The 27,170-nt window shown below is 34.2% G+C and overlaps 1 protein-coding gene across 1 annotated transcript; it reads right to left on the bottom strand.

The window, feature by feature from the left end:
* Positions 1–1,365: 1,365 nt before the first annotated feature.
* Positions 1,366–25,832, bottom strand: LOC129257326 (NPC intracellular cholesterol transporter 1-like). The gene is made up of 20 exons (XM_064095978.1): positions 23,971–25,832; positions 23,022–23,234; positions 21,483–21,718; positions 20,926–21,026; positions 20,037–20,200; positions 19,449–19,577; positions 14,717–14,899; positions 14,232–14,346; positions 13,328–13,455; positions 12,892–13,029; positions 12,175–12,264; positions 10,950–11,140; positions 10,315–10,433; positions 9,905–10,031; positions 9,148–9,209; positions 8,440–8,584; positions 7,730–7,961; positions 6,999–7,112; positions 6,286–6,448; positions 1,366–5,943 (listed from the first exon to the last, which is right to left on the bottom strand). The coding sequence occupies exons 1-20, from the start codon at positions 25,075–25,077 to the stop codon at positions 5,825–5,827; spliced, it is 3,876 nt and encodes a 1,291-aa protein (XP_063952048.1). The 5' UTR covers positions 25,078–25,832; the 3' UTR covers positions 1,366–5,824.
* Positions 25,833–27,170: the final 1,338 nt, after the last annotated feature.

The raw sequence follows: 27,170 nt of genomic DNA, 5'->3' as shown, positions 1-27,170 counted from the left end.
CGGGATGCGTATAAAACTAAACAATTTATTGATGTGAGCGCGAAGCGCGAGCTCAAATTTTTTATATACTGACTTAAGAAGGACTCTTTTAAGGTATAATTCCTATTCTAATTGCTTGTCCTTTTTTTCTTTCTATTTCTTACCCTTTTTTGCGCCACCATGGGGGGGGGGCAAAATATTTCCCTCCTGGATCGGCCTATGTATGTTAACTTGAAAAACACTAACACTTATGTACGTGGGATCGATGCAGAGGATACACACCTCATTAATCAAATATTGCGAGCGCGTAGCTCGAGCTGAATTTGATATTAACCCCCTATTTGTGACCCTAAACAGGATATCTATTTCGCTAAACAGACTTAAAACTCGAGAACATTGTTTTTGTTTATTATCGTAAAAACGGGATATTTTAATTCAGCCGCATTAATTTAAGCTTTTTGGGCAGGACATATATTTCACTATAAACAGGCAATACGAGCAATGTTCAAAGTTCAAGGTCAATTTGGCGCCCTCGGTTGAACGCCCCCATGTGAAATATAATTTTGCCCCCCCCCCCCCTCTGAAACATGTATATGTCGCATTATGGTCAAAATTCAAATTAGCGCTCCCCTAGTTCGAACATCAATTTGGTGCCCCGCTAGATTGAACATCAATTCGGCGCTCCCGTAGTTCGAACATCAATTTGGCGCCCCCTCCCAGTTCAAACATCAATTCGGCGCCGCCTAGTTCGAACATCAAAACGACGTCCGGGTCAACACCTCCCTCTTTCTTTTCCCATCTCCTTTTCTTTCTTTCTCTTTTCCTCATTCCCCTTCCTTTCTCTTTCCTTCTCTCTTTCTGAGCTGGGAGTGGGGGGGGGGGGGGGGGGGTGAGGCGAGGCCCCCTCGGCCCCCCATGGATCCGCACCTGATAGAACCCCATGGTCTCGTATCATTTGACCTTTGGACCTCTCGATGACATTTGATACATCTGATCATAATTTTACACACACTGCGGACTATCGGACCCGCGGACTAACGGACCCGCAGACTATCGGACCCGCGGACTATCGGGATGTCCCCGTTTAAACGACCTTTTCATTCGTGATTCTACAGAAATGTCTTTCCAAACACTCCTTTTTCTGTGTTTCATGTTTGTGATTTGAAAGACGTTTATTTTCAAATTTGACTAAACGAAATCGTGATTCTGCAGATTCATGATTTGAATCATGATTCAGATCATGATTCTAGGGTATAAAAGTGGCCTATAAACGCACTCATGTAGTTGTTTTGGACTACAATGCAGACTATATTAACAAAATTGCAATCATGAAGTGAATTATTTAAAAATGAATATGTGACAAAAGTAAAAAAGATCCAACAAATATACATCATAGCAAATTTTTATTTCTTAGAAATCAAAAGCATGATGCAAGTACAGGCTCAATTTGATTTCAGAAATGTCTCAATTCTATACAACGACAATCAACATATGAAAATGCATTTACATTCAAGAAATATGTAAAATCTTGTACTGATCTGTTGGCACATATTCTTATTTTGGGGGGATATAAATGACCAAACTCGTAAAAAGAATTTGTAATAAATACTAAGTCACTAAGATTAAAAACTTTCAATGTTCATAACTCTATTACTCTTTGATGATTGTTTTAATCCAATCTGATTTTGCTGATTTTTTTTCCAGTGTTTCTGCTTTTACCAAAACCAATTCGACAACAGGATACTGTTACATGATTATAAGAATATGGCCCAGGTCCTAAATACATGTATGGTAAGTCAATTTTGCATCATTAGCTACATCAAATGTATTGAAAAGACTGCCTCTTCCATTATCTAATGTTTCTTAAAAGAAATACTGGACACTTATGTTTAATTCCAATCAAGAGTAAGTCCTTGATTAAAACCAATTTGACATTGATTTGTGTTCATTTGCAACTTGACTTTATTGCATGGTCGATTACGCTTGTTCTGCAATTGGTTGCAAGTTTCTTGCAATGCCCAACTATTCATGTAACCTGAATTCAACCTTGGCAAGCTTGAGTGGAAACTGTAATAATAATAATAATAGCTGGATTCATAAAGCGCTTTTTGCCTGAGGATACAAAGTGTTGCTATCATTACCCCGTTTTCAGCTCGAGCTACCATCACCGGCACTCAGGATTTAATCATGTCGGGTACCCTTTCACCTCACCTGGGTAGAGTGCAACACAATGTGGATACTATTCTTGCTGAAGGAAAACTCGCCATGGCTAGGATTTGAGCCCACGACCCTCTGTTTGCAAGGCAAGAGTCAGAACCGTCAGAAAAATCAGACGACGTGCCCACAGCAATAACAAGCTGAGCAGGGAGTCAAAATCATCTTGATAAGTCAAAAAGCCTTTGAATCAAATGAGTGAGACAATAATCATAAATGTTGATGTTTTCATATCAATTCTGATTCCAACAGAATAACTTATGTGTATTGAAATGAAGACTGAATGATATAAGTATGCTGCCATTTGACAAAATATCACTGAATGAGCTCATTTGAATCTGCAAGCATGTAGTGCAGCCGTTTGTAAAATGTCAGAAGTGCACATGTTGGAATTTTTTTCTCATTTTTAAAATATACATGAGTAAATCATCAACATATTAAAAAACAAAAGAATCATGACCACTTGACCATATTCTGGTCATTCATAAAGCAGCGTTGAACTTCATGAACAGCACCTGAAACAGCCACCTGCTCAGTGCTCAACCTGCTATTTACCAATACATATCCTATCCAAACCCATGGAATGGCCATCACAGCACCATCCCACATGCATAAGAAATACAGATAATACAATAAAATGGTGCCCATTGTCACTACCAAAGGTAATGTAGTTTTTTTGTAAATGGCAAGGATTCAACATCACTATGCACTCTTACAGAATGATCCCAAAGCATGGCCTGAAAATACCTACATCATGCATATACATGACAACTCCATTTCCTATCAAATATCTAGAATAATGTCAATTCTTCGAAGTAAATAAATTCATTTAAAGTACACATACAATAATGGTATCATGTATGGCACAATCTCTCTTCACTACATTTTCTTAGTATATAAAAATTATATGCATCTTTTAAATTCAACGTCTTGCTTCTATATCTCATATACTTTTGTTCATTACAACTGTTGAAAAACAAATAAATACATATCACGGTTGATCAAAATGATCATAATTCTAGCCATAGTGTAAATGTATGTCTGCAGAGATACAGAACAAGATACCTAATGACAATGACACAATACTTCATAAACGTGTTTAATTAAGGCATTTAAATATTAACTTGATAATATCATGAAGTAATATGGCATTAGATAAAATAGGATTGTAAAATTTATTCAATCTAAAATGAAATAAAGAGAAAGGTCTCTACCTCATCGTCAGTTTAATAACAAAATATTATGAACAACATCTGGTAATTTTAGCAAGCAAAATGCCTTAAAACTTAGAGATACATTGTGATTCTAATAAGGTCATGATATATATTTGAATGTCAAATCATTCACTTTCTTAACCTCACTACTTCACAAGATATAAAAAACATAGTGTATCATAAATATGCCCTTTATGCCTATCCTACATATTTAAATTGTAAATGGTGTGTACGACAGACTACAGTAAGTTACTACAAAGTGAATATTATCCTAGAATACCATATTACATATAGCAGGGGTGTGAGTGGTCACAAATAAAAAGATCTGAAAAAAGCTGAGGAGTGTTGAAAAAGTCTGAAATAGAAAGAGCTCCCATACTTTTTGTACAGAGGAAGGCCAAAAATAAGCTGAAATTAAGCTGGAAAAAAAAAATCTGAACTCTCACACCCCTGTATAGTAACAGTGCCTGCTTCTCTCTATACTGCAGAAAAACACATTCAATTTATCCATTGTTTGCATTACTTGAATCCTATAGCAACGGATAAACATGGGATCACATGTTGGAAATAATATTCTGTCCAACTTGGTAACACCATGATTACAGGAAAAGAGAGGTTTGGTTTGGTTTTATTTACCGTATAAAAATCACAATAAAATACATTTCACAAGATATTATATTAAATATGAATATATAAACATGCACATAAAATATACGGATGGATCACTCTATTCAGAGCCATTGATATAATGGCTCTGTTCTTCCTAGAGGTCCAGTCAAAGTAACATGAGAAATAATATGACATATATATATAATGACACATTGATGATAACACGTATTTAAAATATTAATTTAAAAAAAAAAAAAGGGAGAGAGAGAGATATATATATATAGAGAAAACACACATACACACACCCCCTCACCCACACACAAATGCACAAACAGGAAGAAGGAAAAGATAGAAGGGAGTGATTCAAAGATAGAGGGGGTAAGAAAGATAGGGAGATAACTATCAACATTGGAACTGAAAATTAAATAATTCATGGACACTACAGTATGATGACATTTCATGATGTATTAAATCACTTCAGTAAAGGAAATTACTTTGACTCTTAGTCAATTGGTGCAACAGTCAAAGACTTATCTTTCTTTACTTAATACTGGATAAATATAATGTAACGTAAAGCAAATAACACTAAACTACAGAGACAAAAGCCTTATCATTATACTTTGTATCATTATTATTATTATACTTTGTAAAAAAATGTTTGGTAAGAATGAAACCTGTGTATGCTGTTTTCAGTTAGAAAAGAATGTACAAAACTAAAAAGACATGATAATAACTTATGAAACCATACCTGAACCATATGCCATTATGATTGTATATCAGAGAATATCTAAATATAAGTTGCATCCAAACAAAACCCTCTTTTGAATTCAAAACTGACAAAAAATAAAATCAATCAGTTGTCAGATAATTTGATTCTGGAATTACATTAAAACTATCATTGACCACTGATTGACCATAGATTACTGACCAGAAAACTATATTTGAAGAAAAATGATGCAAACTAGAAAGAGATATTCAATCAAAAAGTCCCCATTTCCAAAGGACCAAAGACACGGACTTTATGCTGTCAATTCTTCAAATGCTTTTATCAGAAATGCTAAGAAATAATGCAATATTCATCAACTTAATTCACCTAATATCGCCAAGTCATGAACATATAAATATACATAAACAAATCTTGACTTAACTACAATACACATACAAGAATGTTTTTATAACTATAATATTCCATGTATTCATTAATTTAACTCATTTTACATATGCTGATACATAAATCAATATATGCAAAAAGTGCTAGAAAGATAAACATTCATACAGTCAATACCCTTTCTGATTCCAAATCAGTTTTACAACTGATACACAACCACACATTACACAACATAAGAAATATCGGTATTCTCAGAGAAAGCTGTTTATGTATCATTCTTCATTCCACAATAATCACTATATCTAGATGATATAAAAAGATATAAAACTGTTTAGCGCAACCAGATAGTGATTATAATCAATAAAAATATAGATTAGTTAAACAAAAAAACAACTGTGAATCAGATGGAAACAGTATCAACCAAATCCTGATACCGACATAACCATATACAAACTATCCCCACAAATGACACAAATAAGCAGCAAATTACCCCTGAAAAAACAAGATTTCAATGATAGTTCTTGGAAAAGAAGGGTATAAAAAAATACATGTGGCAGGTAAAAACTCACTGATGCATTTCCAGATGTTGGTCATTTCATCATTGGAGCACATGCACACACTCAATATATTAACTCATAATCGAATTAAATAGTTTTCTTAGATCATTAAAACAATATCAAAAAGGCAGTATGTGATGTCCTCATGCATAGAAATATCCTTGAGAATCCCTTGCTGGGATGAGATGTTCATTATCCGCTCCTCGGTTTCTTGTACCCTGCTCCTGCTCTTCTAGTATACGGGCCTTGTTTACACCAGGACCTAAACATGAAACAACAATTACTCTCAATTATAGGGAAACTACTGCTGTTGGAAAGATGAAACAACAATTCTGAGCTTTAAGGTTAATTTCATTTTATCTAAAGCTCAATTCAAAAGTCAATCTTTTTTAATTGTTTTAAATGGAAACAGAATTTGCATTGGATTTGTACACGAAATAATGTTTTAGAGCAACTTTGGGTCCTACATGCACTTTCATAATTTCAGAATTGCGTACATGGGCGTTACAGTTTCAAAAGGTACATATATGCAAGACTATTACGATTAACTCTTTGTGAAACACCTATAAGAACTTTTGAAAAGATGTAGATGGGTCAGACTTACCTATATAACTGAGTAGTACTGGTAGAAAGATGAGTCCATGAGTAGCTCCAAATACAACCATACCAAGATACATCCTAAAATAATAAACTTTGAAGAGCTGAGAATGGGAGAATGCTAGGATGATGATACCAAAAGCCTTTGTCAATGTGATACCACTCAGTACCTAATGGGAATAAAATAAAATTATTCAAAACATACAGAAATGTGACAAAGATCTTGACCCCCTTTAGAAAAGGACAAATTGAATTTTACACGTAAATCATTATTCTTTCACTCTCAATGAATTGGAACAAATAACTATTGATAATAATTGAGAAGGGCAATAAAATGTGACATTAAATATATGTTATTTTGTATTCTTTAGTTTCCTTTGCAAACAAGTCACTTCTACAAATATGTCAACTTACAGGCATGTCTGTCTGAAATATTAGATACTGATGTAATGAGAAAGTGAATGCTGGTACAAGGCAGTCTTGGAACAGAAAACATTCTTAAACCATACAAAGAGGAAAACACTTTCAAAAGTAAACTAAAGACATAAATTTTACAAGGGTAAATTGCAATTGAAATGGTTAATTCCATAAAATACCAAGCAATGATATATGAAAGATTGTAGCCAATAAGTTACAGTAATAGTCAACAACCTTTTCATTTAGTATCATGAACAGACATGTCTTTTAACATTTCAGTTTCATTATGGATTGGATACTTACTGAACTCCCAACATGAGACAGGGCATCTTCTGCTCTCTCCAACCTAGTCATCTTAGTACTGAGAGTGAAAGCCTTGACGATATGTGAACAGAACTCCACAGATATACCAACAGACTGAAATGAGACACAAAATATGTCATTATATACATATGGGGAATTCAGACATTTGATAACCCCTAAAACAAAGAAAGTGGGACAAATGGAAAAAACAAGAGCCTGAAAATAGGGACATTGTAGAGTACATTAGTAGAGACAGATTTCTCACAAAAAATAGGATCAGAGGTTGCTCTTTTTTTAAAAACCAAGTCCAAAATATAGAACTGTCTCTATCAAATATGGACAATGGGCAGATATGTTATTATGCTTTTGAGCTAAAGTAGCTACATGAATAATTTGAATTCAGGCTTATAGAATCCAACAATGCTCATGCCTGTTAACCATATACACAACGGTATTAAAGCTCCCACTTCCCCCTTTCCCATGCATATTTTAAACATATACACCTAAGGGGTAAAACAAATCTTCAAACTGATTACAAATACCTCAGATAAAAAGTATGCAAACATAATCATAAGACACAACATGTGCATATATATTTTCAGAAATATTTTACTGACAAAACATTATGGCCTGCATTCTGAAGTCAGGTTTAACTTAGACCTCGGTCTAACTCTGTGCTAAAATTATGGGGGGCCAAAAGAGGAAGATATAAATGTAATGAGAATACTCACCATGATAAGGTTGACCAACGAGATAGCATTGAGGTTAATGCCCCACAGATACATCATAGCCATCATATCTACAGTAATCATTGCAATGGTCAAGGTACTAATGAGTGCACCAAAGAAGTCAAAGGCCAAGAAAATAAAGGTCACACAGAACACGGCTCCCATGACGATACCAAGAGATACCTCGGTCTCATGAACAATGGTCAGGTACTGCTCATAGTACACATAGAAGATACTAAAAGTAAAATAAGAATAGGGGTTGTTTTATTGCATGGTTGGTAAGTGTAGCTTTTAAATCAAATACTACCACTGTATGCATGACAGTACCTTTGAAAGGCTAATGTACACAACTACAGAGGCTTAGTTTGATACCAATACTAAGTCTGTGCTGTTAAATGAAATTCCATTGTAGTCCTAAAAGTTCAGTGGTCCCTGACATCATCAGTGATTTTTTTAATGATAAAACCTTCCCCTACCCCTTGGGTGAATGTTGAATTGGAGAGTATATTCCATACATCCTGCTGAATCAATTGTTACTTTTAAGAATTACATTTTATCGTTACTATAACCTACATTTCAAATACAGAAAAAAAATATATGCTAGCATATTCAGTTCATCCAAAGTTCTGCATGTTCATATTCTATGCATAAAAAAGCCTCCATCTCGCTCTTGCTACACAAATGAGACAAAATATATTTCAATAAACATTCACCTGTATGGGAAGACATAAAACTCTGGATTGTCAGTGATGTTCATCATAGCTGTAATGTTGGATGATACCTCTCTAGCCATCTTCAATGCATTTATGTAGGTGGAAGAATTCCTCATGGTGGTGTGGTAGGTCATGAAGTAAGTAGCTACAAATAAAGACAACATACAATGAGATAGTTCAAATGTACCACTGTGACCTTTGACTTTTGGCCCTATGACCCCAAATTGTATCATCAGCACTCCCATATCCATACTTGGATTATGTTTGAAGTTAATCCGTCAAAAGGTTCTTTAGGTATCAAGAGTACAAAAACAGGACGGACAGACAACCTGAAAAAGGGAGTAAAGATTAATCTACTAAAGTATTAATGAAAATCACTTTCCTTTGGGTGCTGTTCCTAATTTAATTCATCCACGTTGTGCTGAACTCGACCAAGTTGTACCAGGCACTTGAGCACCTCGATAGTGGCCAACTACAGCCATGGCAATAATGAAACATAGCACTTTAAGCAAGCACTCTGCGGATTATATACAAGCACTACATAAACTGCATTATTATCACTATTTGTAATACCATTATTACTACAATTACGTATACCAGTAACCTGACTAGGCAATCATAGAAATAGAAATAAGTATAAAAAAAACCCAATGAAATATTGGATGAATTTAACCCCAATAAGGTATATACTTTCATATTTTTACTCACCCCTGATTTCATTCTTAGTTGAATCTGTGAAGTTCACTGCTGAAGCATAAGCAGCCTTGCCTCTGAAAATATAAATTAATTTTTTATAAAATAAAGACAAATACCAGTTTCTTGTAGATTAGGGACATGTAAATTGGAATGAATAGAAGTCTATTTAATCTAGGCCCAACACACCATTTTAAATATCGTGTGTCCAATGCAACAAACAAACCTACCATTACCAGTCTCCAATTATATTCAAATATTTTACATCACTTGAAGAAATGTTGAATAAAATGTATGATTATGTCTGTCCCATCACATGGAATTTCGTTTTTATTTTCATGACTCCCAGCACAGACATTCAAGATAATTCTGAAAACTTCTCATTTTCTATGTGACTGTTAGGTGTTTGCACGTGGAGAGTGATATAATTTATAACTAACACAGGAAGATTATAACGAAAATTAAGTACAGCTATGAAAAAAATGAAAGTGCTCTTTAATGACATACTGTATTGATAAATTAATATACAAGCTAGACAGCTTGATGAATAGGAAGACATATGTTTACTGATACTTGATTACTCTTTTGTCCAAGTTTCACAAACTAAATCCATATATATTCAAAGTTATGACAAACAGATGTGTGAACAAATAGACAAATACAGAAAAAAACATAAATAAGACACATACATGAAGATAGTGAAGCAAATATCATGCTATTCTTACTATTATTGCTACTCCTACTATTTCTACCTACATGCATACAAACTTACCCTTTGCTACAGGCAACTCCAGGGATATCTTCTAAAAAGAAAGGCAGGAATTCTTCAAACTGCTGTGAGGTAGGTCTTGCGTTTTTCTCTGAAAGCGGCCTACAGGAGGTACAGTTGTCTGTGGTATCTGTCAATACATGAAAAGTGTATATGGCTGAGGTGAAATGACTCTGTGGAATACCAAGCTAATAACTTTGTAGCATACTTTCATCACATGACATAGATGCATGCTTATCATCAGGAGAATTGCTAGAAGATTTAGGATGCTTATACGATCACCATATTTCCTAATTGCACAATTGGACGTCAATCTCAGATTGAGTTTGTTTTGAAACTATCCCAACTCTCTAAAGACAGGCCTTGGGTTATCTCAGATATTTGGATGAATGGGTTGATAGAGAATAACTTACCAGTTGCAGGACAGAAGTCTCCTGTTTGATTGACCCTACAGCATGCTAGCTCACCACTGGGTTTCACCCAATCAAAGAAATCATCCATCCATGACGATGAAGGGTGTGCAATACTTGTGCTATTTAAACAAAGAAATATCCAGATAACAATATGACAAGTAGAACAATATTTGGATATGAATACTTATATCACAGGAACATTACTTCAGTCTGCTTGCAGTAACAACTTGTCACAACTTTTCTCATCACAGGTTAGGATCGTGGAAAATAAAATGGCAGCTTTTCCACTTTACGAGATTAGTAATTGTGTAATGGACTATCACGTATTATAGAAAGATTAATGTTGCTTGCAAAATGGGAAATGGTTCTGTAACCAAATTAATGCCCTCGGGTTTTTCATAATTCTCTCCTCAAATTAATGAATGACTTAAAAATGACAGGACCATAAAGTGCGAATGCATAGTTCATTCTTATTCATCAAAGCTACATTTCAAATATATAATTGTGTAGAGGAAGAATACATATACTTCCTTACAAAGTCAGGTCCAACAAGAGATATTTTGTTTAAATTTGCAGACACAAGGCATGGTCCGCTCATCTCCAGTTTAATAGAAAAGAGTTTAACAACAACTTACTATTCTGAAAGTTCAGCGGCAAAATAAATTTGTGATGTGAGAGAGTTATCATTGCATCCTGATCCTCCACATATCTTGTTCTGTCCTTCTATTGATGTGTAGTTATAACCATCCTTCACCACAAAGTAGACTGGTGGACCAACATTTAAAAGAGATCCTTCTGATTCAAAGTAATTAACCATGTAAGAGTCCTGCATGACAGAGGGGAACAAATCAGACATGTATATCCTTGTAAAATATGAATGTTTTGATTCACTCTTCATTTTTCTTTGTGCTCTTATCTCTCCCTTCATACATCATCAGTGTTTCTGCTATTTCTTTCCTTTTTTTTTACCTGTACCACAAATTGCTTTTGACTAGACAAATACATATAACACTTTTTGTGCGAGCCAAGCTTGTAGGAAAATATTCAAAAGTACGCTCTGAAACCAAGACATATCTACCAATATGATTTTTTCTAAGCATCAGCATATCATGCTATAGGTTTTTTTGGGGGGAGGGAGGGGGTGGGGATGTAAATTTCCATCTAAAATCCCAGTGTTACTTGTTTTTTCTGGTTTTTTTTCTTGTTTATATATCATGTTTAATTCTTTATCTTATTGTTTCTCTATACCATGTCATGTTATTAATGTTTTGAGAACTGTGCTTACACAAGGCCACTTGGCTTTATTTATGCAGTTCACCATTTCATTTTCATTTTTACTCTTGCTTGTAAATATATTGTTTCTCATACCCTGCTTTATAATTGTTTTTATCGAGAATGAAATAAATACAAATTAAATTGAAAAAAAAAAAAGTTTATGACTGCAAATTGAAAATCTGTCAATTCTGTTAAAATGTTATCTAATGTAATCTACATAATCCCAACACTTTTTTATATTGTTATATAAACTGCTAGCGTAGCCAATAAGCTGTTGAAAAAATTCATGAGCATGAACTACTTCCTCTTTCCTGCCACCACGGCACAATCACTTACATTCAATTTGAAACTTCCTCTGAACATTTGACAATCCTCAATAATAGACAACTTAAAACTAAAAATTCAAAACCCATTTATTGTTGGGGGGGGGGTGATCTATTGTTTTACCCCCCTAATATAGTATGATGATGTCATGGATTGTACCAATGGCTCTTGCAATGCAGGAGAACATGCATAGATAATTACTGCACTTTATATTACTATTACCATCCAAAAATGCCCATATTCTTCAGAAATGTATCTCACCTCTGGCATAGAAAGCTTTTGATCGAGACCAACTGGTAATGATGGTATCAACGCACATGCAGCAAACAGGACAAAAACAAAGATAAGCACCTGAAAGTAATATATACAGTAACTGTGAATTAATTAAAGTGTCATTGTTGAGGTTTCTAAAGTGAATCACATGATAACTTCTTGAAGTGAGATCTACTGAAAAGAGAGAATACACAAAACAACAATATGCTACATGAAAACAAAACAAGGAACATACTATGAAGGATTTCCTGCAGGGGAATTTTAAGATACAGAAACAGGATCCACTTTTCTAGAATCCTCACTTTTCTGTATCACTTCTGTTTCCTCAAGTTGGGTGGCATATGTAAACAAGTAAATCTACGGTATTAAAAAAGCCACAAGAATCTCCCTGTATAGGAACTGTTTTCTTACTCTGTTTCATTCAAAATCATTATTGTTACTGATCCTGAGAGCAAGTAAAAGAGGCTTTTAAAATTTTGTACAACAGAACAATGACAACAGCAAAAGGATATCAATAATAACAATAACAATAATATTGGTCTAATTTCTATGATTGATTGCATTGATTATTGTTTATGTTCCATAAAAAAATCAGCCTTACGATCAATCACTACGCTTTATGTTACAAGGTTTTATGTTATGAGGGTAAATCAACTTCTATTGGCTGAGACACGGTAATGAAAGTTGGAGAATAGATGAACTCACCACTAAGATTCTAACAACTCTCGTGAAGAGGAATGGAGCATAATAGTTCTTGACTGCTCTGTATAAGATACCAGGTTCCTTTGGTTGCTTGCCTGCATCCTTGTCAGTAGAACAACAAAAGATCTCATAGCGATTGGCCTGAAATTTAAAAATGTAAATGAAGCAGATTTTTAAGCAATTAGCAGGCCTACAGTCTAAGAAGTGTAGATATTTGACCAAAATCCTAATCGACGCAAGAGGACCACTGATTTTCAAGAACATTATTTTACTAATCATTCTATCAAACTCCTTTTTTTTTAAGTTTGAGAAGAAAAATGCAAAAAAAAAATCAAAGATCTATATGTAAAATTAAACTTCCCATAGGCCATTAATTTAATCCATATTTCAACAACTCTATACATAAGTACAAGATAATGGTCCTGTAAGATTGACATACCTCTTGACGTGATGAATCCAGAGTCATCATAGCAACAAAGCAAGTGATTTGGAGAAGAAAGTCCATAGCCACAGCTACAGCAGCATACATAGAGAATGCTCTCACTGCTGGCATACTAGACATGGCACCTGTATAAATATAATTGTAGAAAATCAATTTATATTGAATTCAGGTACACATTCAGGGAATCATTATATATTAGCACAGAACGAAAGAACTCATAAATGGCTACAGCTTCGTATTATTTTTTTAAATTCATATTTGTATTCATGGGTTATCATTGTAGTCTGCCACATATGTGTGAGTTTAAAATCAGGAACACCATTAAATTGATAAGCTTTTCGCTTGAAAATAATGTGTGAAAGGGAAAAAATATTATTTTAAAGATTTTCAGCAAGCTATGACTTTTAACATTAAACCTTATGATTTATAATCAAATGAGATGACTAGTCAGCCATGTTAGAATAGACATAAAGTGACATGAAAATCTGTCAATCATGTCTCAAAATATCACACTCACAACATAGGATGGATGAACAACTATCTCAAGCGAAATATGTATGCCACACTGATATGATGGACACAGGCAGAGAAACATTCCAATGCACAGATATAATATGGAGCGTTGTGACCCAGTGGATTAGTCTTCGGACTTTGATACAGAGGGTCGTGGGTTCGAATCCCAGCCATGGTGTACTTTCCTTTGGCAAGAAATTTATCCACATTGTGCTGCACTCGACCCAGGTGAGGTGAATGGGTACATGGTAGGATTTATTCCTTGAATGCTTTAGCGCCTATACAGCCGGGTAATAATATACCGAGTATATTTTCAGCGCCTTGAGCACATAATCAATGTGGATTTGGCGCTTTAGAAATACTCTATATTATTATTATTAATACTCACCAAGACCAAATGCTATAGACTCTGATGAACTAGTGAGAAGCATACTCGGAGCAACCTCACCCAAGACACGACCGATGTGCTCAGCACGATTCTCATGAGGGAACCGCTGATCTCTCTGTTAAAGAGGGGCAAAACAAGTTTTACAATAAGATTAAAACATGATGTGTAGGCCTATTTCATGAGAGATATTCTGTATTTATCATGTACATTGGTAAATTCCATTTATAGTGTGTCCATGTTAATACAACTAGAATGTTCCATATTTGCTTTTGTAAACATGTATTTTGCTTAAAACTATACAAATGAATTCTGAGAATAAAAATTAAGGGTTGTTTCTTTTTGAACTATTAAATTGTAACATTGCATGGAATATTGAATCACAACTATTACAAAATATTCATCTCATTTTACCTTTATATAGCCAATATAAAAGAAAGGTGTAGACTGACTTTTTTTATAAAACAAAACACACTTGGACAACATACCTGGTACCTCTGTACAAGAATAAAGATGTTATCCACACCAACGGCTAGGACGAGGAATGGTACTACCTCAATGACAATGAGGGTTGCAGGAACACCAGCCCAGCTTAGGACACCAATAGATGATGCTACAGACATGAGTACAATTATCACTCCAGATAGACCTAGGATGATCTTAGAATCAATCTTATAAGAATGAGAGAGAAAAAAACCCAGAACTATCAAAACCAATCTGTACATTTCTTACAATGAAAACATGAAATATATAGAAAATACATACACAATAGTATATTGACAAAAATAAAATTGAAAGAACCATGTTGGGAATAAAATGACATTTATAAAGCAGACTGGCTGGGAGGAACTGTATTCACTCAATAAGGGTGAACGAAATAACTGATTAATAATATGATAATAATAATAATATGCAACATTTATATAGTGCTTAATACAAATGACATTTGTCTCTAAGCGCTGCATACTATCTCCCCGGCTTTAGCACGGCTATCCTGATCAGACGCTCAAGCATTCAAGGAATTCCTTCCTACCGGGTACCCATTATTTACATGTACACCTGGGTGGAGAATGGCAAACGTAGATCAATGCCTTGCAAAAGGACACAAGTGCTGTGGTGGGATTTGGACCCCGGACCTTGTAGTTTAAAGTCCGGAGAATTATCCACTGAGCTACAACACCCCTAATCATTACTTGGACCTCAGTGTTGGTCCTCACTCCAAAGGAAGCATTCTAACAAGAGCTTCAAAGCTCAAGTGCTAGATATACATGTACTAATTTATGTACATTGACTATTCTAGACCAGTCAGCTAATTCTGAAGAGGCATTTATCATATAAACAAGTACATGTAAGTTCTAAAGATAAACTGGAGTTTGGGTTTTTAGTTTGTGATGTGTGCAAAAATGTTGAAAAGAGAGTTTGTAAGGCTGTTAGCTCTACATAAAAACAAGTCCCCAGTGTCAGACTTGAGGATAACAGACAAATTGACAAGAAATTCTGAATTTCTCCCCAATATATCCTTGCACCCCAAACAGACATGGTACCAAGCACAGACCTAGCATACATGTACATGTAATGTTCTCCCTATGAGATGTTTTATGCTATACTGTACATGATTTTTTATATTGAATCTACATGTGTTTGTACAAAAATTAATACAAATATATAATACTGAACAACATAAAAAACACGCTATACTTGTATACAATGGATGAAATTCAAACATGTAACATACATTTATGTAATGCACTATGTTTATTTCATTTTCTTTATCATACATACAAGTAGTCTAAAATACATAAAGAGATTTTGCTATATCTTTTTCCTATAGGAAGGTATATACATGCAAAGCTTATGTGGGAAAATTTCAGCATAAATTCTTCCTTACGTAAGTAAAAAAACTTCCCACCCCACACCCATTCCAGTCGCTTCCTTTTTGTAAAAGGTTATTTTATCACATGTGATCATGAAGTCATACACATAGCTCAAGTATCTAGTGTTTGTATGATAAACAGTGCACTTTGGTCCAAAGTACAACAAAAATTTACAATACTGCATATTATGACTCAGGGAATACATAATTTGGTGTTCTATATGTAATACACCAATTAAAATAGGCCAGTGTTTGTAAATTGACTAAAATTCTAATGGAATTTCTGAATTTTGGTCAAGAAGTGTATATGACATACATGCGAGAGGAATTACACAGTAAAGTTGCAAGAAAAACTCCTTCAAAAAAAAAAAAAAACCTACATGCTACACTGTACATGTATCATACATGTATTGAATATTGCAAAGATTTCAAGTGCAAGAAATTAGAGTAAGTACTATCACATTCAAAAGCACTATTCACGACTTGTAAAACTTGAAATGTATATCGGAAATGTGCTGAAGTATAAGACCATTATATTTTGGGTTATGCGAGCCAAGGCTAAATGCAAAACCCATTCATTACTCATAAAAGTTTAATTCTACACTCACACCAATGCAACACACTCCAGACTGACTGATATGTCATTTATGCTGCAGTCACATTTCCCCTACGGCGGCTGTATGGCCAGTCAAAAACAGCCATTTTATACATTTTAATTTAAACCACCTATATGCAGCTGGTACAAAAAATGTTGAAATAGCTGCTTTTGATGCGCCGTAGCGGGGAAATGTGACTGCGCCATTAGCTTTTTTTTCTGTGCTGTGATAGTAGTATCATCTCTGTCACAACCACTGTGTGGTATACTACTAAATCATTAATTCCAATTAAGGCTATCTACTGTATGAGAGGGGAAAAAATATTTAACAAATCCAATGGTGCTAAAAACCTAGTGAACCCCACCAGATAATGAATAATGAACAAGTGTTGAAGTTCTGCCATCTTTTAGATATTTAATTGTGAAATCCGGTGATAAAATATAACATTCACCAAATATTGTTTCTCTGGCCTTGCCGAACATTGTAGTGTTGTTATATACATTCAACAGTTGGCATGAAGGAGTGCAGCATTTTCTAATGGGGTCACTAACTTTTTAGCACCACCGTATTTATTCAGACTGTTTGAAACACATGTGAGACTTCTGATATTACATTTCCAGGATGTTTCTACAGTTCTCAGCTTTAATAAATCATGATAAACCAATATCTACTGTTAGAGTGTCACATGAGCGTCACATGAGCGTCCCATTGGCTATTATAGCGAGCTACAGATTCAGAACAACATGTTTAACTGTCGTTCAGAATTCCAACAAAATCAATCTGGTTTGATTAGCTCTATTTATGGCATCATTTTGTACATGACAGACTGTCATCTGATTCAACTTTGATTAACTCTGTGAATGCTGAATTACTTTTGGGGGGATAATAATGACAATTGTTTCCATGTTATTTTCCTTAATTCAAGATTTCCATATTGTAGCATTAATATTAAGAATTATTATATAGATGTTATCAAAAAACTATTGCCTTTTATTAATTTCTCTAATTTGAAGGTAGGGGAGAAAACTAATTATTACGATTGTGGAATATGTACGAATGTGCAAGATTGCAACATCAGCACATACAAGGGTTAAACAATCTAGAATGGATATGAAAGTGACACTGAATAAAAATAAATAATGACTGGGATAAATATATATACAATTCTTTATTAAATATTCAAGAGAGTATGGAACTAATTATCTCAAAATGAATTACACTGGAAATTTTAAGTTTGAGGGTTTATGGTTATTTTACAATACAGGGCAGTCCAGATTATGAAAAATATTGGTAGTTTATATGGCTGGTAACATTACACTTTAACTTCCTGTGGAAGAAAAACCATTATAATTTCAAGTATCCTTTCTTTTGATACAAATATCCTTCAATCATTGTTAATCTAATAATCTTTGATTTTGATACTAGTGTCCTACATGTATGTCTTGTAAAAGAAAACTGTTTGAAGATAGTACAATTAAATTACACTGTGTATAGAAGTACATGGCATGTACCGGTACCTGAGCAATGGACTTTGAAACAACTGTCAATGAATGACATTAATGCACCAATGGAAGGATGAATAATTAGCCATTAACATTGACCAAAGCCCATTGAAGGTTAAATGACATGACAAGATTCATCATTATGTATTGCTACCACTAAACGACTGTAGAGATTTAGCTGCCAGGAGGAAATTGGTACAGCATTGAATATTGTGCATATTATCACTCTTAATCACACACACTAATGATACTTGAAGCATTGACCTTGTGTGATAATGAAGCATAATGTTTACATTCTTGAAATCTTTATCTCTCCTTGACTGATATACATGTAAAGAAGGAGAGCAATGTCATATCTACATGTACATTGAATGAGCCCTACCATAGAAATAAATGTATGTGATAGAGGGCAATTCAGCAATGATGTTTTAAGAATAGCTTTCAAAAGTTGCTATTAGCCCCTCTAAATGGCTATTGTGTTGAACACAAAGTACAATAGGGAATACATGAAAAACAAAACAAACAAAAACTATTGATATTACAGAATGAGACCATTTCAAAATTACAATATAAAAATGTGTCAATGGCTGGATAGATAAAACGCTTCATACAAATTATATGGAAGTAAAAGGCAGGACAAAATAATAGGGATGGACAGATACTATCACAACGGAAATATGTGGGAGAGATTTAGCAAAAATAAAAAAGTCTTTCGGCAAACTTTTCTTTAGCTATTCACCATGAATTCATTTCACAGCACAAGTGAAAAACTGCATGGAACTACTGATCACATGCAATATGAAATTAAAACAAACAAGATATCAAATTGCTTGTTTTCAGGAAATATTGCTTCATTCCCTTTCCATGTTATGTTTAAACATATTTGTTTAAAGAAGTGGAAGAAAGAGAGAAAGGTGAAGGAGTGAAGAGGTCATTTAGACAGATAGAGAGAAATATAAATATGATTATCAGTTTGGAGTAAAGTCCTCCATATCTATTCAGAAGTTTCATATCTACAGTGGTTGGGTGATATCAGTGTTATCATAACATTCTATATTGAACAAATAATATGCCATAAAAGGACAAAAAGCAAATAGTCCGCTTATATTAGTTAAGTATTTTCTCTTTGAGTGTACATCTTTGTGATTTTTCAAAGGATTATTCCTATTAAAGGGTAGGGTAAAATAAAAGACTTCTTCTGGGCATAAACTTAAAAAAAAAGGAGATGGATATGAATGTAAATACGAACCATCAATCTTCTGCAGCTGTTGATCTGTCCAAGGGCAAAGGTCACATAGGCAAACATGAAGATATAGCTGAGTGCAATGGTAAGGATGTCAGACTGACTTTCTCTATTGATCTCATCTTCAACAGATCTCTGATAGAAATTCAAACAAATCACCAAGAAAAAAATCACTATGCTACATCTAAATAGCATGGAAGTAAAAGGCAGGACAAAATAATAGGGATGGACAGTTATGAAGCATCCTGTGCCAGTGTAATCCTTTCAATTCCTGTAACTTACTAGCAATGCTTATGAGTCCATTGTGGGTAGCGAGTAAACAAGTTACACAAATGTACAAATCCATTAAACCCAAGTATTTTGTTAATTGCCATTAAAAGCCACCAATATGGTTGGTAGGTTACTGAATTTGTTTTCTGTTTCTATTTCTCCTTGGGTGCTTCATAATGTAATTTCCTTTGAATAATTTGCTTTGATTACATTTATTTTTTTTGCTGCACATCCCCCATGGTATATTTGACCCATTTCACACCATTTCTTATAAAACTAAATATGCTCAAGCAACAAAACAAAGTTCATCTCATAGTATCCCACCTCTGCTTGGAAAGCAACGGTAAAGTTTGAGTTGCTGTAATTCTTAAGCAATTCAATGTATGCCTTCTCCCAGGCCATAGCCTTTTCAAGCCTTGGATCACCAGTGATGTAGTTGACCACAGGGAAGGTTATCACCAATACATCAGCGAGATTATACTCATCACCTGTACACAGAAATAAATAATCAATAAACATGCTGCTCCAACAAGCACTCAAGGGCAATGCCTAAAAAGGAACCAATAACTAATATTTTATTATATCTGCATTAATGATTTACTGTCACAGATGTACTAATTGTATCATAATTTACTTTTTCTAATCTTCTCTTGATAATCTGTTCATGGCTGTACCTATAATTATATTTGTAAATAGTGAAAATAATTTTTAATCACTGTACATAATCGATTCCAAGATACATTTATTTGTTAATTCATCACATATTTTCAGACATTGTAATTATTTGAGTTTTTTAAAATCCTCATATGGATGACATAGGAAAATGAAAAAGTCATTGTCCTTGTCAATTAACATTTGAATTAATTATCAATTCAGAGGAAACAAACAAATTGACAAACACAAACAAATAATCATAAAGGAGTTGCATCATTATTATTATTATCACTACTCAATGGAATGAATCTAAATCACAATAAAAAACATAACTTACAACTTACATGTTATTTCATACAAAATGTATATCACTGCATCAAAAATAATTATTACTACAATATAAATTATTTTTGTTTTGACAAATGTAACCTTTTTTAAAGTTAGAAATATGTGAGGAGTCTTTAGTCAACAATATTTTTGACGAATTGTATTGAATTGTAACAACAATATACACATTCAGTAAATTTCCAAAGTTTGAAGTATCTCAAGCGCTACTTACCTTCATATCCACCAAGAGCTGTCCAGGGAAATACTGGACCACCATAGGTACCCAAACAAGGCATATGTAATGCAGTGGTATCATTAAGAGATGCAGGGGCACTATAAAAGGAACACAGCAGCATAATATCATGGTCAGGATTAAACATACAAAATAAAAAAAATAATTAAAATCCAGGATAATTGTTTGTAAATGTACAGGTATGATTAATATTCAGCAGGATTTTTTTTTCATAATGTTTTTTTCATAAAAAGAAATAAATGGTATTTGACATTCGTGGCATAGCATAATTTGAGATTGTACTCCCAACTCATTGTATGAAGATGTTCACACGTACAGTACATTAAAAAAAAGGATAGTGAATTAGAATATGCCAATGGCAGTCTGTACTCAACAGAAAAAAAATAAAAAGAAACTTAAGGTAAATGTACATTGTACCATAAATACTCAATGAGATGAAAATTCTCATAACATTAAAAAGCTTATATCACATTATGGAGGAATATGTCAATATCCAAATAGAAATCAAAGAAACTTTGAAACTATTCGAAACTTACCCAACACATGACATGATATGCTCATGGTAATCGGCAGCTATGAAAAACTGTGAAGGGTCCATCTTAACTTTATCTAAATTTTCATGACTATTCTGGAAGTAGTTGAGCACACTTTCAATAGTACAGTGTGTGTTCTCTGGAGCAAGAGGTGCATAGCAGATGTCTTTCAGTGTTACAAAGCTATCATTACCAAAAGGCACCTTAAGATTCACCACATCAGTCTGAAGATCAAGAGCCTAGGTATTATAAAGAGGATAAATAAAGAATAACAATAACAATAAAATTGGTATTTTAACATTTCCAAATACATAATCTATAGAAATACATAGGTCATACTCAACATGTAAAGTCATGCTTGAAAGTCAAATTTTTGCTTGAAAATAGGAGTACCCTATGTCAAAAACCACTAGGTTTTTTGTCCATATGTGTAGTATGTAGCAAACTGACAGTGTGCTGGTGACAAGCACACTCAAGGGTACTCAATAGAGTGCCACATTTGCATTAGATTTAATTTGTAATTACATGTACAAGTATAAGATTTCCAATAAGATCTCAATCCTTAACTGGAGCATTATTTGTCTTATTTTGTGGGTTGACGATATGAATGCATAACATCAAAACTTGTTAAAATGTCCAAACGAGTTCAATCACACAGTTGTCAATGAGAATTCAAAGTGTGCTGTGTGTCTTACTGTACAGCAGTGTTTCCATAGATCCAAAACAAATTTCCTGAAACTGAATCCCAAATTTCCCAAAATTCACTTTCCTGGAATTTTCAAGTTTGATTTTTAACAAACATCAGAGAATAATACATGTACAGTGAGCCTAAATTTGGTCCAAGTGACCAAAATCAAGGAATTAATTATTTCTTTCAAAAATAGGAACAAAACTAAGAAATGCGACTGCGGAGTGAGCTGAAAATCTTGAGCTATGTATCAAGGTAAACGATTCTTTAAATACAACATGAATATTACAAGTTGCAACTTTAATCGTGTTTATTTGTCATTTTCAGATTTCCCAGAATTTCCTGGAATTCAGGATATTTCCTTCAAAGTGGAAACACTGCTGTAAAGTACATGTATGTGTGTCAAACAAAGTCTCTTATGTCTTGCCCCTGATATCTTGCATGGTCTAAGGAACTTGACTAGACACGTGAAAGTCCAGTGTTCGATCCCGGCCATGGCTCTTACATGTACATGTATGCCCATGAGCAAGGCATTTGATCAACAGTGCTCTTTTATGGAACTGCTATACATGCTCTTGGTAACTACGCATGCACTTGTTTTGTTAAACAATATCTTCTACACTTTAATATGAATCAACACAAAATCATCATCATCATCATCTTCAACATCATCATCATCATCGTCATCGTCATCGTCATCGTCATCGTCATCATCATCATCATCATCATCTTCATCATCATTGTCATCATCATCATCATCACCATCGTCATCACCCCTCCATCACCTGGAAAATACAGTAAGGTGATTCTGGTAAAGAGCAATATACATGTATCTGTATTTGACATTCCCATACCTGATGTAGAAGATCAATGTCTAGAATGCCCGAGTAGGTGGTTGTAGAAGGGTTCGGATAATTACGGGAGACATTGTACGGCTTGCGTTCAGGTGCAGTCAATATGATCTGCTCTGTACGGTAAAAGGGACCAAAGTTCTCATCAAAGTACTTTTTCTCAAGGCGAGACTCACTGGTTGGTGGTGACCACAGCTCTACTGGATCAGTTGTAACCTTATATACATAAAGATAATGTTTAAGAAACCATAATCAAACACCAACTACACATTACCTGTGAGTAGTTAAATAAGAAGAGATCTGCCAATCATCAATAATTATCAATTTAATACCATTTATGAGCTCGACATTGAATGCAATTGGAACTGTACATAAACTCCAACCTTCACATACTTCAACCTATATTGAAAAAATAACATTGACTTCAAGATACACATGAATACAATGCCCCAGACGTTGCAAATCAATATTAAAGGCCGCGTCTTCCCCAACAAATTTACAATTCACACATACATATAAACATGTACATGTAGAGGTCCTTTGAGACGAGCCATTATAATGCACCTATAATGATTTGCCCATAACACATGTTAGTAATAAATGATATAAGACCATGATACCAGGATCGATTGTGTCAAATACTAATGACAAATCCAATATTAGTATTAAACCAAACAAACACATTAACAAATTTTGTTAATAATAACATTCAATCGTTCATATTTCATATATAAAAATAAGAAAGTCTTTAATATCACTGAATCTCTTATAATCTGAAATATTTTGTAAAAAGGCAAACCTTTATGAAATGTAAATGTTTGTTTAATTTCTATTTTAATTTAATCAACTTGCAGTGGAGGCAGACTTGGCCTTAAAACTGACCATCACAGATGTACATGTATGAAATTTGCAGAATGATAAATGAATATGAGATTGGTCTAAAAACACTCACCTTCAATCTGACAATCCCTGCAGTCATTGTTGTTACAACCATGACACCAAGGACAAGAACAAGATGTGGATGCTTAGCTACATTGGTACCCAATTTCCTGAAGCACAGTTCTAAGAGTTTCTGGAATGCCATTCCACAGGAGGCCTTGCAACCAACCTCATCCTCAGAAATCTCCCGCAATTGGCCATCGTTCACAGAGTTAATTGCTGTTGAATTTTCATCGCAGCAATCGCTCAGGTTCTCACCTCCCTTCTTGCAGCACATACAGATGACATTGAAGAGAATAAACAGTGCAATGAAGACTGCATATGCAACAGAAAAGACAACTATGTAACCATCAACACCAAAGATGAGGAATTGAGGAGGGGGAGGGGGAAGTGGCGGTAAGGGTGGGCAACTACTGGGGCAGTCCTGACAGCTGCATGGTTGCGTGTTGTTGTTGGTTGACTCATTGCATGCATAAACCCTAGTGTCCATAGGTTCCATAGGCGAAGGGGCACCACCCAGATTGAAATCAATCTGAAAGGGTGTCTGTTGGTTGTTCTTGTCCCCCATAAAGTCCAACCAGCGTTGTGCAGTGCAGTGAGCTGCTCCATAAGAGCCACAGTACAACGAGAGAACCTTTGTGTTACTACTGGGAAAGTTAACGTTCTTGCAAGAGTTGAACATTGCTTGAGCAGTTTCGTTCAGGATGTAGTAAGAAACCTCAGTGATGCTACGTTGACCAGAGTCTTTATCATGTATTGTGTTTTCTGCTGCTGCTGGTGGTGGTGTAGAAGGGTAAGGCATGGTTTTTGTTGCATTGACATAGATACTCTGGTCTGGACTGCATGTCAAATGGCAGTAGATGTTGACCAAGTTCTTGTAGCATGATGGACACCTACTCATTGTCTCATCAGGAATTTTCATGTTATTTTGGAATGTCTGAAGCTGGGATGGAGAACAGCATGTCTTGGTTTCATTCTTATTGGCTGCCACCATCTCTGGACACAGCTGCTCAAGGATCTGGAGACCAGCTTGGTCATCAAGAACTTTCGCTGGTTTGTTGTAAAGGCAGTTTAGGGATTTGTGGGTTAGGGCATCTTTTCCACACTGGTCATACCACATACAGTAGCCTTCTTTGTGAATATATGCATCAGCCTGTTGGAATATTATAAATGAGAAAAATTGTAAAAAATCATTATCAATAAATATATTTGAATATTTACAGTAAAAGGCAAAACAGGCAGTATATATACAAAGGCCATATTGAATAACATTATCCAGAGTCTATTAATAAACTACTGAACAATTTCTTTTACCTAAGAATTTAGAATGCAACATTTTGATGTGAAATCTGAATACATGTAGGTATGTACTCTGTGTACTGACCACTCAACAAGCTTTGGATAATGTAAATGATCAATACAATACAAGTATTAAACAAATCCTACCTCCATACTGACCAAAAATAAATAACAAAGGGTGTGAATGATTTTGAATGTCTCCAAATATGGATAACACATCAACATACATGTACATGTTGCATGATACATGTAAGTACACTGCAGTACTGTAAATAAAATGCATTCAATCAAAAGTATGCAACTTGTTTTGTCATTTTTCAGAAAAATTAAGAAAAAATAATATGCTATTTCAAAATGGTATGAACAGAATAATCATGAACATAATAATCATGTTTTTAACTATAGGTGTGAATGGTTATGGTATTATACAAAGAACATTCCTACACTTTATCCAAAAAAAAGTTACACAACGTGATACTACTAATTATAGTTAAAAAAATGATACAGATTCCATGTTGATAGATCAAGCACTTTATTCTCTTTTATCAGATGCATGCAAAATCTGTTCATGGTCGAGTATAAAACAATGACTGTTTTTGCCCAAAGGGTAAAGAAATTATGAGAGTCAAATTGAAAGAAATGGGGGGGGGGGGGGTTGTAAATCAGCAGTCTTTAATAATTGAGCACTTGCAGTCATTTGAAGTGCTCTTTGTATATCAAAGTCTACACAACATAGTCAATAATTTTATGGATACCTCTACACATGTGCTGCAGCAATAAATTGAAACATGTAACTGCAAATACATGAAACAAGGACCATTTCCTTCTACTATTTTCAACACCTGCAGGGTTGTTCATGTAATGTTCAATGTACATGTATACACTGTGAAGTGTGCTTTATGTACTTCCTACATGAATAGTAAATGAAACAAGTACAAGATGTACATGTATTTACAGTTTGGGAAATAATTATTTCCAAAGCTGGACAGGAACTTGTTACTGTATGTAGTATATTTCTATAAAGAACACAGACATCATATTCTGGAGGTTGCTTTTTTACACATGTTTCTCTGTGCCAGTATGAAAATAAATCTGGTTTGTCACTCTTTTTAAATCACATGATGACCAAGAACTTCCTTTATCTTCTCTCATAATTTCCTCCCAAAAAAGGCTATTCCATGTATGGCCAATTTTTTTTAAAAATGGCATTGTTCTTTCTCCACTTCAGGGATGCATACATGCAGTTTTCCAATGACCAATACATGTTTCTACAGTATGAATAACAAGTTGGTTTTTGCTCTACATGTCTCTGTACTACAGAATGTGCATTAATATGCCCCTTTGTGTGTAAATATGAAATAATTTGAGAACTTACATGTAATATTTTATCTTTTATGATAAAAATTAAATGATGTTAGATGAAGATAATGTTTATGGCGTTTTAGATTTCTTTGAAAATTGCTTGAAATTTATAAACATGAACATGATTCTGAACACAAACAGGTTTATTTAATGAGTGACTTCTGCTAAAATGAGTAACTTTCTCAATATAATATATTCTCATTATTTTTTTATTCATTCAGATCCATTTCACTCATTGATATACATAATGTATTTGCCAACATTTTTTATTTGAATGTTCCTTAGACTGGCTTATTCTACAATACCGGTATCACTACCCTATTTTTCAAACAACATAGAAACAATATACTGCCCATAATGTTCTAACTTATCAAATAGTGATACGACCCTTACTTTTGACAAATTACCCATTTATACGATGTATTTGAAGCAAAATCGTATAAAACTACTTGTAAAATAAACAGAAAGTTGTGGATATCTCTTGATCTGTATAAAAATAATAGAATTCATAAATCATACTGCCCATCTGAAAGCAACAGGGAAAAATATGTT

The sequence above is a fragment of the Lytechinus pictus genome, chromosome 1 (assembly GCF_037042905.1).
Source record: "Lytechinus pictus isolate F3 Inbred chromosome 1, Lp3.0, whole genome shotgun sequence".
Classification (NCBI taxonomy): Eukaryota; Metazoa; Echinodermata; class Echinoidea; order Temnopleuroida; family Toxopneustidae; genus Lytechinus; species Lytechinus pictus.
Note: the sequence above shows the minus strand (reverse complement) of the source record. Positions and strands in the feature narration are given on the sequence as shown.